Source organism: Rhinolophus sinicus, chromosome 12 (assembly GCF_057876585.1).
Source record: "Rhinolophus sinicus isolate RSI-liver-muscle chromosome 12, RSI-T2T, whole genome shotgun sequence".
Lineage (NCBI taxonomy): Eukaryota > Metazoa > Chordata > Mammalia > Chiroptera > Rhinolophidae > Rhinolophus > Rhinolophus sinicus.
In genome coordinates, this window is record NC_142512.1 from 28,595,297 (window position 1) to 28,610,999 (window position 15,703).

At 36.9% G+C, this 15,703-nt stretch overlaps 1 protein-coding gene across 1 annotated transcript in view; it reads right to left on the reverse strand.

Moving 5' to 3' along the window:
- Positions 1–11,582, reverse strand: part of MED13 (mediator complex subunit 13) — a 94,483-nt gene extending 82,901 nt beyond the window's left edge. Inside the window, exons 1-3 of the mRNA XM_019732482.3 lie at positions 10,757–11,582; positions 8,756–8,990; positions 712–880 (exon numbers count right to left, since the gene is read on the reverse strand). Coding sequence (XP_019588041.2) covers positions 712–880; positions 8,756–8,990; positions 10,757–10,822 — 470 coding nt within the window. The 5' untranslated portion in view covers positions 10,823–11,582. The remainder of the gene's footprint in view (positions 1–711; positions 881–8,755; positions 8,991–10,756) is intronic.
- Positions 11,583–15,703: the final 4,121 nt, after the last annotated feature.

Consider the following 15,703-nt stretch of genomic DNA (forward strand, 5'->3'; position numbering starts at 1 on the left):
TTAAATTCAATTGCTCAGGACTAAACCTTCTAAAATATTGTGCCTTATATTATTTAAATTACAAAGAACTGCAGTAACAAAAAACTTTTAACTGCAGGGGATAAGAAGGTACTTTAAAGTCTTCTGTGCCTCCATCTACAACTACTCTACAAATAGTGTCACAAATTGGCTTAAATCAAAGTTCAAGAAAATTATAAACACACCAAGAATAAACATATCTTATAGAGAAAAACACAGACTTAAATCACTTTAAAAGCAAAATGAGAGGCTTGGGAATGTAAAGGTAGTTAACTCAACCCAAAATGTTAACTAGAGACCACTCTCTTTAACAAGTATTACTATTACATGATTTTAACAGAGTGCCGTGAATATATTCCCACTAGTACTAAGAACATATTTTCACTGGTACCAAAAAGGTATATTTCAATGCATAAGCCTCTGCTTTCATCCCACATTTTCTTCTATCACCCCCAAACAAAACTTAGGCCACTGTATTGACATACAGCCTATTCCCACTGCAAGAAAATCCTTAAAATGTATAAAAGAAAGGGTGAAGTCATCAAAAATATTGAATATAGTACTTTGCCAAAGTTAACCTCCTAAGTAAGTCTATAAGATATTAGCATGTTTTAGTCCATATTTTCTGTAAGGTCATAAAAATTAACAACCCTAAAGAAATACCAAGTTAAGAGTTTAAATAAGATAGCTTACCTTTTATTTATAGGTTTTTCGTCTTTTTCATAAGGCTTTACAAACCACTTGCCAATTCGTACAAAGTTTCGGTTCATTAAACACCGTTCCAACAGATTATGAACTGCTTTGAAAAGCAGAGTACGGCATTCATAAGAAAGTCCATTCTCCCACACTCCATCTTCCTCTTCTACAAGAGAAATGAATGAAACAGAAAGTAAAGTAGTGGCACTATAAATACAGTAAAAAGTGTTACAGTTTAAACTAAACACATAAGCCCTACTTCACCTCAGCATATTGAGCTATAATCGCTTCAATATATCTCTAGACATTAAAATATCCGGTTTCAAAATTACTCCATGAGGAATAAAAGGCCTAAGTGCCGTGTATTTTATTAAATTACCTGAAAATTACTTTCCCACCGTACAAAAAGGTAACGTTATATGACAAACATACTGCTTTGGTTTCTGTATCCAAAAGGACATTTGAATAACCTGAGAAATATTAAACACACTCTATACCTAAGATGCCCATTTCTAAGCTGGCTCACTTGTTACTTTGTCTTAATTTCTCCAGTCATTCAGCCTGCCAAAAATACTAGCCAGTTAATAATTAAATTCAAAACATTTTATGTCCATCAGCATTCTAATCCACTATTCAACTATAAAAATAAGTGATGAATAAAAAGGAAGCCTTTGGCTCAGAGGCTAACAAATAGTGCATTATCAGCCACCTTAGGTCTCATTTCAACCAAATGATTCCTATGATTACTATTCAGTATAGGATCTTTTACTTGGGGGAGAAATTTAAAAATGTAAAGACTTAAATTTTAAATGGCACCACTGATATAAAGTTATATCTTCACTAGTTATACAGCTTCAATTTTGCCAGCAAATCTATTAATCACTCCAAGTTACCAAAAAAAATGTTAACAGTCATTTCGAGGTAAGTCTGGATGTAGTTCAGAAAAATAATTTTTTCACTCTCTATCCATTTCATACCGTGTTTCCCCGAAAATAAGACCTAACCAGAAAATAAGCCCTAGCATGATTTTTCAGGATGACATCCCCTGCACATAAGCCCTAATGCATCTCTTGGAGCAAAAATATAAGACCCGGTCTTATTTTCGCGGAAACACGTTATCTATAACAAAGCATCCAATCAATCCTGCTACAAATGACAGCTACTACTTCAGTATTTTAACTTTTATCATATTTTAAATTGTCATTTCAAATGTAATTTAGTATCCTTCTATAGCCTATATATCTTTACAAACATTTATAAATATGCATCATCTTTCCATTTAATAATAAAACCTTTCTTAATTCAACACTAAAAATATACCCACAGAAAAACAATAAATTATGATGCTCTTGATTAAAATACCAGACATGTATTAAGAGTGACACATGGTTTATATTCATAACTTGCACAACAAATGGGTTGAATAAACATTAACTAAAAAGCATAATGACAATGAACTTTAAACTGCAATAGAAATTTGTGCCACCACAAAGGTTAATGTTGATTTTATGTTGTTCTTTAAAGTGTTTCCTAAAATACAGTCAAGTCTTTCAAAACAAGTGTTTCTTCTAAAAAGGTTCGTTTTAAAAAAATGAAGTAAGCTTTACAAAATGACAATCCTTGAAGAGTTAGAATAATTTTTAAATCATTAATATTTAGCATTAATATTAAATAGAAAAAGTTCTTCCAATTCTATTATAGACATCTTTATCTACGTCTATTTAAAGCCTTAACTCCATGAGTTTCTTTCACTTTATTAAAGAAAACAGCAGGCTAAGAGAAAAGGGAAGGGGCACATAGTGACAATGCTTTACTTATTTAAAGGTCTAATCACAACCATATATGTGAGTTGCTAAGAGGAAAAAAAATGAATCTTTGTCAATTAATCTGCTTTCAGTTTAATCAGGTTCTATCATTTCAAAATTAAATAGTTACATTAAGAGTTTTACCTCAAATTATGTGACTTATGATTACTAAAAATATACGTTCTTAATTCCAAGAGAAGTACGCTGGAAATATTTCCCAATTCTTCACTTCTTTATAATATTTAGTATACTTTATTTTTATTGCCTTTTACCTCAAAAATCTTTACCTTCTAAGAAGCACAATGGTTGTAATATTTGTTCCACACAAGGAGCCTTTACCAAAATCTTTTTTCTAACTACTTCTAGGATTTAAAGATCCGAGACACAGAGTTACCATTACATATCAAAGTTGTACAGGTTACTATAAACTACAAATATCAGAAATTTATTCACTTAAAACTAGACAGTTTGCCTTCTTCCCAAAAGAATAAAAAAATATTTGGCACAGTAAAGGCTGTAATATAATTTATATAAATTTTCAAATAAAATTCTGAAAACTTTATGGTTTTATTTATTTTGAAAATCTATTTCAGTTAAACCTACAATTAAATAATTTAAAAATACTAAATATAGTTTAGAAATTAGTCAAGCACTTCTTCCTCATTGCTCTAAATTTTATCTAGAGAAACTCAGGTGTCCTTAATCCTCACGTTACATTATATCCCCAAATGCCCAAAATTCTCCTTAATGCTAAATGGGAGCTATGCATAAAACAAAGAAAAACAGACCAACAAATCTCTGAATTTCAACAAATGTCTTTACCCATATGGCAAGTAACTAAGCAAACATTACACTAAAGTAATATAACTGCATTTTACGTTGCTGAGGAAATAATAACAATAAAGTCCTAATAATGTTCAATGAAAAGCCTGAAGGTATTTTGTTTTTCGGTTTTTTTTGCAGGGAGGTGGGGGGCGGTCCTCTCAGAAATGAGAAGCCTAAGCCAACTTTCTCATGTCCTGATGCTATAATAATAAAAATACTTCTCTACATGTTGTATTCAGAGATTGAAAAGTGAAATGGAACAACCAAAATATAGTGATATGCACCTCTTACACTAATTAAAACAAATCCTTGAATCTCAACGCCAGCTTTATATTAGAGAAGGAAGAGAGAGAACACATGGCAAATCTTTACCTAGCTCTTTTGAACTTAATCAACCAAAGTCTAATAGAAAAAATTTACCTAATGTATTTAAATAAATGTCTTTCTCCGCTAGTGTCTGTATCCCCAGAGAAAATAGTTTCAATTCTGTGTTTTCAGTACTTTTCTATTACTATTAGCATTAAAACTTTTAATCACCACTACTTAAAAATGTTTTACAAACTATTTATTTGAACAATGCAAAAAGTTCAAATGCCCAATTTGATTACCGTAAAAAATTTTTTCTGAGGATATAGATTATAGTGATGCCAAAGTCATCAAAGATGGAAAAAAAAAAATCAAAAACAAAAGAGCTGATATACCTAGTACTCGTACTCAACATATTAAAACTGACATCTTTCAGTATCTCCACAGTGGTAAGCTGGAAGAGAAGGAATCATTTCCTAAATAATTCTGCCAAGCTATTAAAATGCAACATACAGTAATGAATAATGAATGCGTCAAAAATTATCATGGTAGAAAATACCATATATATTCCTGAAAGAATAAGCAAAATGTTTACATTCCTAGTTTGCTGTTTGTCATGAACAACTGCCCATCCATAAGCCATTCATTCAACAAATATTACTAAGATCTTTAAACTGGCAGCATCAATGATCAATGGCAAAACCAGAAAAACTAACTTTGGTTTAAAAACAGCCTATTACGTTTATGGTTATCCTTGATTTGAAGGAGTAAAAGACACACTTTCTTGCTCAAAATGGTCAGTATATGGAAGAAATATAGCAAAGTTGCCTCTAGATTAGCCAATATAAAGTTAGTCACAAGTAAATTATGGTACAGAAGATAGAAATGAATTAACTCTCTTCATGCTACCTGGGGCACAAAACAATTTTTCAGTTTGACACTAGATTCCTATACTTTGCTGCTGTTTATCTATTTGTCAACCCTGTTAAAGCTGCCATTTAAGGTTCAATTCCACTATAATTAATATCCTTCAATAAAAGTATCCAAAATTAAATTCTAAGACTAATGGCCCATTTAGTTTGATAGTATTATGATGAAATTGCGGCATAATAAAAGTATTTGGACATGTTGCTAAAATCCCGTATATAGACCACAGGAGCCAGGAAAAATAACAAATATTTTTAGCTCTGACTTAGTCTGTTTTTTTAGTTCTTAAGGTATCAGTTTTCTCAAAGAGTCTCATCACATTCTAGCTTACTATGATTTTTTTTTTTTTTTTGAGATGCAAACGCCAGGAGAGGATAGATTTTGTTTTTATTTTTGTTTTAAAGGAAAGACTAAAGCCAATGATGACAGCAATAAAATGCCAAAAAGATTAAGGCACAGAATAAAAATACCCAGAAAACATTTCTCTTTCAAGGACACACTAATAATAATGAAATAATCTTGCTTTGAAGCAAACTATCAGTACACTTAAAATAATCAATCAATCCTATCCACTAATAGAGACTAACTTTTGACCAGAGGGATTAAGCTAAAATTTTCCCACCACCAATTTTACACTTCTATTATAAGCACTAAAACAAGGTCTGCTACAAGGTTTAAATTTAAAAAAATAAATAAAATGTAAAAGACTGTAATCAGAGAGGAGTTTTGTTCCCTAATCCTTTTTCTATCAAAACATACCTATATGTATTCAACTACCCATTCTCTTAGAGGGAGCAAAGCAAAGTTTTAAATAAAAAGTGTTTGGCTTTGAGGATTCAAGGACTATTTTGAAAAAATATTTTTCTGGAATGTTATTGTTAAGCCAACACTAGTTAGCACAAATCCTGACCCCAAAATCATCAGGTCTTGCAAACAGTATTGCAAAGTATTAAAGTATTAAAATAGGTCTTACTAAACAGTACTGACTACTGTTACAAAGTAACTGTTTAAAGTATGTGTGAAATCAGATTTTTACCAATTAGCAATAAAACAAGTTTAAATTCTATTTCTACACATCAGCTAAACTTGAAAGGAAGGTGACCCAAACATGTGCTATGTGATGTAAGAGAGAGAGGCAGAAATTTAAAATGCACTATGGAACCTGACCAGACTATTCAGAACTATCAAGATCATCAGAAACAAGGAAACTCTGAGAAACTATCCCAGTCGAGAACAGACTAAGGAGACATGACAATTAAGTGGAATGTGGCATCCAGGATGAGATCATAGAATTAAAAAAAGGATGTTTGGCAAAAATAAAGGAATTCCAAATGAAGCATGAACTTCAGTTAATACTAATGTATCAATATATTGGTTCTTTAGCTGTGAAAAAAATACCACTTCTAATGTAAGATGTTAACAAAACAAACTGGGTGAGGGTTACACAGGAACTCTATACTATCTTTGCAACTTTTGTGTGAATCTAAAACTGTTTTAAAATAAAAATACACTATGGATGACACAAAGGCTTAGTTAGATAAAGGGGGTAAGAAAAGGCAATTCTGTACTTTTATTACTGAATATTTCAGTTAATAAGAAAAACAGAATTCTAATCTTTGCAAAAAGAAATGCCTTCCCTCTTTCCCCAACAAGGGCAATATTACCACCGTAATTACAAACATTTCAGTAACAAGATGTGGTAGGTGCTAAACCAAACAGAAGGACACTGCCTGTGAAGAGCAGGCTCAAACTAAATTAACCAGCTTTTTAGTTACCACCTGGGTCCTTCCGGTTCCCCTTTTTTCCTCAGTGCTACACCTCCACTTGGAACTCAGGATTGCCTCCTACAGCTGATGCCACCCCTACTGTCCAGCTGCTCTCTTCTCAGGGGAGCTTAAAAGAAGGGAATAGAGTGCCACAGATGGAAGAAATGAAAAAGGGGTTAGCTAGAGAGACAGAGGCAGACTAATTACCCCAAAAGGGAGGCAGACGGTGTCCCTGGAGAAAAGAAAAGGGTGAGACAAATATGCTCCATCTGAAAAGACCTTATTATTCTTTAAGATGTCTGATTTAAGTAACGACATTCTAAAGTAAATGACGGGTTTAAAAAAAGCTAGAACATTATATAAATACCACTAACTATACAACTGTTTAAAACAGGGACAGGCTTTGGAACAGTAAATACGATTACATACTACTAATATATTTTGGTTTACTATTTCAATTGCTTTCAATCTGATAAATTTTTTAAAGTTATTTACCACTCAATGGCTTTCAGCAAAATCTGACAATTAAAACCTAATACTCCAAAATTACTTTCATTTACATTCAAGATCAACATTTTAAAGTACAGGTATTACCATTTAAAATTATGCTAAAAAATTAAATTAGAGAAGAAATGTTTTAAATCGTAACCCAGTCTCAGAAGAAAACATTTGGCTCAGAACATGAAACTTAGAAGAAAAAAAACCTACATAATTTTTTAATATATCAAAACAGCTCACAAATAATAGGCTTTTAACTTTCAAAACAGTAGTCCCACTATGGTAAAACTAAATACTACACATCTGTTAAAATTACCTGATTCTAAAAAATGTATTTGAAATCGGGGGGTGGGGGGTAATGGTCTGTTCAGATGCTCTGCCAACTTTATTAAGAAGACTGAAACCCCCAAGAGAGCATTATAGTTTATCAACAATTACAATTTATCTATAGTTTAGTTTATCAACATTAAAACAATCTTCAAACATTTTGACATGGTGGTTTTTATGACCACCTAAAAATAAAGATTAAAATAATTCAAGCATACCCAAGTCAATGAAAGAAAAAGGAAGTTGGCAGGCTTAGCTTTTGGCATGACAATTAGAAAGCATCATCTTGCTGATACCATAAAGGAATGTTATATTGTGAGATATACGCATATATCATACATATGCATATATACCATCATTTTACATATTTAGAAATACATTACACACTTAGAATTAAGGGCTAGACTCTCCAGCAAGGATCTTATTAGGAAAACTGGAAAGCATTTATCATAAAAGAACTGCAACCACTCTCAAAAATAAGTTTTAACATTGAAGGGTTTGTTTATTAGGTGAAAAGCAACCATCAAAACAAATGTAACACATGTAAACATACACTCCTGCACAAAACTTGGTCTTATTAGGTGCCTGTTCCAGAGTCACCTGGACCACATTACATCCAAAAATAAGATAGGTCCTACAGGTTAAATAGACAATAGAAACTTCAGAGTACTTCAACTTTAAATAACACTTTTTTCAGTATCTAAAAATCCTAAATTTACCTGTCATAAATAATTATCAAACATCTTGCTGAAGTCTTTGGTACCTTGCAGGAAACAACTTATTACTTACATTCTTATCCTCAAAGACTCACTGACTCTTACAGCCTAAAGTAAACACAAGCTTCAGTAATTTCACGAAGAGCTACAGTTTCTCTTTCTAAAATAACATTTGGTCCTAAATCAAAAAAATAAGATGGAAGAAATCTTATTGATTTGCTCATAATAAAATTATTTCTGTATAACTTTTTCGAGTATGCCCCCTAATGTCCTATAAAAGCTAAATAAGTTGGCACTCTTCTCATATTAATGATAGTCTTCGATGAAAGGTATCTAAAATAAAAGAATCACTTCCCAAGAATAACAAAACTAACATGTCTTCACATGATAATAAAATAACCATAAATAACAATAACAAAATAACCATATGCCTTGAAAAAACATGGGAAAGTTACAACACATTTCTAGATACTGCTACAACTGCCAGAATATTCATATTCGTATATACAGGAGAGCAGTGGCAAAACTGACTCCAAGTTTAGTTAAACTGGCTTCAAAAGTATTACAACTTTGTTAGGAACTTTATGCTCCGATTCCATTTTTCTTAATATAATGTCTTCCTTAGGCCTGTCTATGAAAAATTCATAAGGAAGCTAGGTGATGAAAGAATAAAGTTACTGAAGGTTGAAGAAGCCTGCCATAATATGGATAATTTAAGTAAAATAAAATAACCACAATGAAATAAACTACGAAGCTGAATTTGTATCTGGCTTCATACCTAAGTGTTCCACCAAAAAATCTTAATAAAGACAATTTTGGGGTAAAGTATACATTGCTATTCATTAGCTAGAAATGGTTAAGTTGCTTTCACCTGATAAGTCATGGTGAATAAGGTCAGCAAAATTAGGGTCTTCACCCCACCAAAATATCCATAATTCTCTTCTTCCAGGTCTTTGATCTCTCCGCCAAACACCAAGTACATCTGCCTTAAGGCAGCGACTAAAACTGCTCAAAATGGGGTCTTCCTCTGTCACCGGAAACAGAATGGGGGCAGAAGTTGGGCCTTGCCATACATATCTTTTCCATTTAATTCCCGTCAAGTCAGCCTGAAGAAAAGAAAGCACGATTTTTTTTTATTACTGCAAAGTCAAAAGTACTCACTATTAAAAGTCCCTTATTTCACAAGGATTACAATTTTTCAAGATATACTTAAAATATTGAAAGCAGGTTGATAAAAAAAAAGCTCAATAATTCTGAACAAAAACAGTGAAAAAATTAACGACAGGTCACTGAATAGCAAGTCAATTAATGGGTGTTCCAAGGAGAAATAAAAGAAACGTAATAAAGTTAAATATAAACATGTACTTTAATACTGCACACTGAGTAAACATTTCCTATCTATCCTAAGTTCTGTTCTAACTGATCACATTTGTTCCTTAAGTCAAACTTGTAACAGAAAATTAAATTTTAAAGACTCATCATTATTCCATGTTTATAGAAGTCTGCACTATAACAAAAAATTCTTGTTACTTCTTCACATATCCCTTTTAGGAAAAGTCAAATAGCTGCTCACAAAGAACTGTCAGATATGTGCTAGTCTATCTTCAAAGAACCTGATCCTAAAAGCACCAAAAATAGACTGAGTTGGAGAAGATAGAAATGTAAAACCTGCTGTCTTATTACATCTGAAGAGATGCTGATTAATGGACACTGAACAAGAAAACATCTTATAGGGGAAAGGACATTAAAGATCTTAATTTAACATCCTGAAAGAAATTCAAGAGGGAATTCAGTAATTCTTTAACTTAAAGGTGCAAAGTATAGGTGCCAGAAATGAAACTGCTGATACATGACTGGCAGTTTACACTTGCCAACTAGTTGTGCTCCGCCCACTCAATTCACTTATCATATACTCTTAATATTTCTCAAAGCGCAGGGAAAATGAAAAAAGGAAGTCACTGAAACTTTAAATCATTGCTGAAGCTAAGCTACCGTCCAATTGAGGGCTAAGTATTTGCAACAACTGATACTGTTTTTAAAGTCTTAAACGGTTGGATGCTCCCAGACATGGGCCAACCTACACAATTGTCACCCCTACATCCAACTTCCCCAGACTTTTCAATAAAACCTGGAGCAGGCTGCCCAAAACATTCTAAACATGCAAGCAAAAAACAATATTTACTGCAAAACCATAGAACCTACTCTATTAGTACGTTCAACTCTCACACAACCATAATGTTCTAAAAAAAGCAAGATGGCTAGAAATTGTCAAAATGGCAAACTGTTTTCAAAGTTTAAAGAGAAAACGTATGAAATGGCATCTACTGGTTTTTACAGGGGTCCGTAGTCGCCCAAGGAAGAAACTAATATTCTGTTAGTTCGACTCATACAAAAAATGCAAAACGAAAAGAGGTTTTTAGTACCTAAGTTCCGGGGTCCTGTTTATTGGGGGAAACAAATCACCAGAGTGAGGCATAAAGACAGTGGGAGAATGGGCAAGAATGGAAAGTGTGAAGGGATACATGGTCAATGAGAAAAGCAACAGTTAAACAGAGGGAAATGTTAGTGTCCTGCCAGATAAGGAGCCCAAGCTGAAAACAAGACCACGGTGGTGAGGGGAAAAAAGTCAGAAACAAGACAGGAAAAAAACCAACTCTCCTAAAACAGAGCCCAGGACCGTGGGTGAACGAACGCGTCTCCCGAGGCGGGTGCGGAGCTCAGTCGCAGCGCCGGCTCCGGCTGGGCCTAGCCCGGGGACTCCAGCATCTGGATCAGACCTGGACCCCTCCCCCACGGCCCAAGGGCGCACCTCGCGGCCCCCTCCCCCACCGCCCTGCTCGCCGCGGTCCCCGCCCGCGGCCCCGGCACTCACCAGGCAGAAGAGGTTGCAGTGACAATCTTCCAGGCTGGCCCCGTTCGGCACGAAGGAGGAACTCATCGTCCCTCACAGCAGCCGCCGCCGGCGCCACAACCCACCATCCGCCATTACCGCCGCCTCCGACCAGAGAGAGAAACACAGACACCGGGGAGGGCGGGGGGGTGCTGGTTGGGGGGACCGTGGAAGAGGAGGCCGCCGGGCCGCCCGCCCTCCCCACCCACCCCCCCGCCGCCGCGAGCAGCCCCCGCCGCCCGGCCGGCACCCAGCCGCCCGGAGCCGAGGGCCGGAGGCGGGAGGGCCGTGCCGCGCTCACCCCGCTGGCCGGACTGCGGCCGCCGCGGAGCCCGCGGACGCTCGTCCCTGTCTGGGGGACAGAGGGGATGTGTGCCCCTTCCACAAGAAGAAGAATAAATTACACAATAAATAATTAAAGTCGAGTCCGAGAGGGCAGAGCCCAAGCCCTGAAGGGTTCTCCCGCGCGGGGAGGCGCCCGCAGAGGGGCGGGAAGGGCGAGAACCGGAGAGAAGCCCAGGCCCCCGGCCCGGCAGCGGCGATGTCCTTAAGCCCAGAGTCTCCTCAGTGGCGGAGGTGGTGGCGGTGTCTGCGGGCTCAAACCATTCTCTGGCTGTGTCTTCGTGTAGTCCCTGGGCCAAGCCGGCCTAACGTCTCCTCTCCTACGGCCTCACAGCCCGGACGCCGTAGTCTCCCCCATTTTGTGGGCCCAGCGGGCTGTGTTTTTCCCCCTTTAATCCGAATTCACGGGTTTTCCCTTCGCTTTAATGGCGGCCACAGGGACCAGCTCGCCCTCTCTGCTCGCCCATTGGCCGCCTTGAGGTCACGTGGGCCCGGGCTCCGTGGGGAGGAGGAGAGAGAAGGGAGTGAGGGAGGGCCGGGAAGCTTTCGGCGAAGGCGGTGAGCCCGGGGGACTGGGCAGCCAGGTGGTGGCTACTAAGATAGCGCCATCTGCTGGGTGCCCCGGCCAGTGTAGGATGACCCAGGGCCCTGGCCCTGTCTTTCTACTTGCTCGGAATTGACAGTACAAGAGCTTTACATCACAACTCGGAGAATTACGTGTAAAGCAGTTTGAATTCTTTGGAAGAGAAAGTATTGAAAAAATTCCAAGGTTTCCTCATGTATTTCACGAGGCCGCGGGGGTGCAGCGCAAACTCCTGGGCCTGGGAGTCAGACGATCTGAGATAAGACTCACCCACTTGAAAGTTGTGATATTAAGAAAGAAACAAACAAAACAATATAGCCTGGTGTTAGAGACACACCGCTTTCGTTCGAACCTTCAACGAGTCACTTACCGATTTATGTCTCACTTTCCTCATCTGTGAAACGAGGAAAGCATACATACCCCCTACCTCACAGCGTTGTTGTGATAATTGAGTTAAGACAAATAAAGCATGGTAGCGCAGTACCCGGCACAGATAAGCATTGTTAAGAGTTATCTATTATTGTTGTCATCGTTACCTCATGTGGTTATTGTGAGGACTAAGTGAACTGGCGTATTTAAAGTGCCCACTAGAGTGTAATCTCCGTGAGAACTGGGACTTTGTTTTGTTTACTGCTCTATCTCTAGTGTCTACAAAAGGTTCCTAGCACACAGTAGGTGCCTTACATTCGTAAATTTGCAAATGAATGAATGGCAAGAAGTAGGAACCAAGTAAGATGTTAGTTTCTTTCCCCATAAAACACTCAGTTCTTGCCTGAATTACATTTCAATGTAGGAGTTCAAACATTTTTTCCTGAGAGTTTTAGGGAGGAAAGAAAAAGTAAGCAAGAGAGGGGGTGAAAGGGAGGAGGGAGAAATAGAGGGAGGAAGGAAGAGAGGAATGAAAGGCGAAAGGGAGGAAGGAAGGGAGGGAGGGAGGAAGGGAGAAATAAAGGTAATTCAAAAGTTAAAAACATCAGTGATTCAGGACTTATCATAATTTTAAATCATAACTGCCTCTATAAAATAAATGGCGGACTATTCCACGTGACTTCTTCAGCCACAGAATGAAACGCATTTCTCATCCATCCATTCATTTGTCTATGGTGGTTAAGAGCACAGATCTTGAAGCCAAGTGCCTGTAGAAAAAGTTGTGCTACTTACTACTAGTTGATCTTGGATCAAATTTGACTTTAGATCAAATTAATCATTCTCTCAGTTTTCTCATTGTAAAATGGGCATAATAAAAATACTTTTCTCCTAAAGTGTCTCATGAAAGAAACAGTGTAGGTATAGGGCTTGCCCCAGTGCTTACTAAATGTTAGCCATTAACATACTTTAAAAAATCATTATTGAGCACTTGTGTGCATAACTGAGTGTGTTGCTAGGCCTGGGATACAAATATGAATAAAATAACTGCCTGTCCCTCAAGAGTCCTGAAGAGAGGCAATAAAGAAACCATTTCCCACAGAAAAAGATAAAATACAATGGAGGTAATTGCTTGAATAAGGTATGTATCAACTATGGCACAATAGGAGCGCTGGAGGAGGAGCACCAAAGTCAGAGAAGGCATCTTGAAGTAGGCAGCATTTGAAATCAGATTTAAAGGATAAAATGAATTCTTATAAAGCCCTTTGAAGCAGTTAAATCTTATTAAACCCATTTCAGATCTAAAGGCCACATATCAAAGTCAATTATACAACCAGGACTAATTCAATCCAGGAGCTCAAATCAACTAAGGTCCACATCCTTTCTAACTGAGTGCCAGCACCAGGAGGCAGCAATCCCCAGACCCAATAAGGTAAGAGCCTCTGCTCATCTCTTTCCCTGAGAGAATACTCAGACCTTTGTTTCCACTGCTTTAGTCACTCTTCAGTGTCCTACCGCACCTCTTATTTTATCCAAAACATAGCCATCCTCTTTAGAAGTCTTGCCCTCCATCGCCCAATTTGAGCATCTCCTTCCGGACTCCAGAGGCAGGTACAATCTGCCTGAAACCTACTACGTGCACAGGAACATTTGACTGATCTTTCACATGAATGTCAATCTTCTCAGAAAAAGTGGGGAGACAGGAGAAAAGGGACAAGAAGGGAGGAAGATCCAGAGGAATAAGTCTGAGAGAGGGTCATGGAAAGGAGCCAGAATAGAGAGAGGGAGAAAGAGAGAGAGACGTGAAAAAGCAGGAGAGGTTGAGCGAGAAAATGGAGAAGCAAAGTGGAGGCGAGGGACCAACTGTGAGGAGAATGGAAACATCATGGGGACAAGAGCAGACAGCAGTATCAGCACACAGAGAAACCACCTTATGTCAGTAACCACCTACATTCTCTTTAAATGATATTTTGTGTGATTTAAAGAGTAAATGGAAATAACAGTATATGCACATTGTCAAAAATTCGGAACATATAGAAAAGTGGAAAGATAAAAAACAAAAATGCATATTACCCTCTAAAAATGCCTATAACATCACCATTCATAATTAAACATCTTTTAAAATTTTGATATATTTCCTTCCAGCCGTGTGTGTGTGTGTGTATTTCCTACATGGTTGAAGTTGTATTACATATACATTTTACTACACACTTACTGACCATCTAGTATGTGTCAGATCATGAATGGACAAAGCATAGGATATACAAGGAGCTTATAATCTTGCTAGATATGGCACTGGGATCAAAATGCCAGGCCATGCCTGCCAGCTCTCTAACTTCCATTTACTCATTTGTAAAATGTGTATGTAACAGCACCTAAATGTTAGAGTTGTAACAATTAAAAGAGATAATTCAAGTAAAGTAGAAGAGCCAATTGGGAATGTTAAAGTGAATCTTAGGTGTTGCCTGGTCAATAATCACCTATTATCTTTGATTCTTTGAAATATGGATTTGCTCACTGATCTACATTTAAAATTGTTCTTTAACTCTTTCAGCCTTTTAAGGGCTCCATTCTGAATGGGATAGTGGAGGCATCTAGCTTCCAAAAAGGGTGGCAGAGTCACATCATCTGAGACAGAGAAAGTCCAGGAAAGGGCAATGTCTGATCTTAGGTCTAATGCTTCCCACCTGATCCTGAACAATCCCAGGGTCTAGAGTAGCACAATCCAGTAGAAATATAATGAGAGCAAAACGAGTAAGTAAAGATTTTTCAGTAGCTACATTTTAAAAAGATAAAAAGAAATAGGCTAAAATTAAATTTAATTACATATTTATCTCAATATAACAGAAACATTATCATTTCACCTGTAGTCAATCTGAAGACAATTGAGACAGTTCACTTTTTTTTTAACCAAACCTTTAAAATTTGTGTGTATTTTCACTTATAGAACATTTCAGTTCAGACTAGCTACATTTCCAGTACCCACGAGCCACATGTGGCCAGTGGCCACTGTATTGGCTAATACAAGTCTAGAGGCGAAAGCTGAAAGCTAAGGACCAATTAAGCTGTGGAGTGAGTGGTCTTGAGCCTGGGGACAATATTGATTTTCTTAAGGTCATGTTAATGGTTTGATGTTCTACTTAATAAAAAATAAATAAAAAAGGCTGAGGAGTTACAAACCATTTTATTTAGTGAATGCACAGACACTACTTTGTTGAATATAGAAGTAAACAAAGTAAATTAGCAAGTTGAGAAAGCTAAGAAAACATTTCAGTCTGAGCATCAAACATCCTGAATTGACTTGTAAATTGCCCTGACTTGCCATTTTTCTTAGTAGTATAGAAACTATTCTCAACCTCAAGTTTATTTCTCAATAAATATTTTATTTTAATATTAAATCTGAAGTCAATTCCCCCCAATTTCCTCACTTCAAAATTTGGTTTGTAAACCTTAAGCAAATCAGATCTCCCCTCTCCCTAATTTTATTCTACTTGAGCTGATCATTTGACCCCTCTGGATCTGTTTTCTCAAGCATAATGAAAATATTGGCTTAAGTAATTGCTATGATTTAATACCTAATATGTAACACTTAATATGTCAGGCACTGTGCTAAGTATCTTGCATTAATTATCATCCTT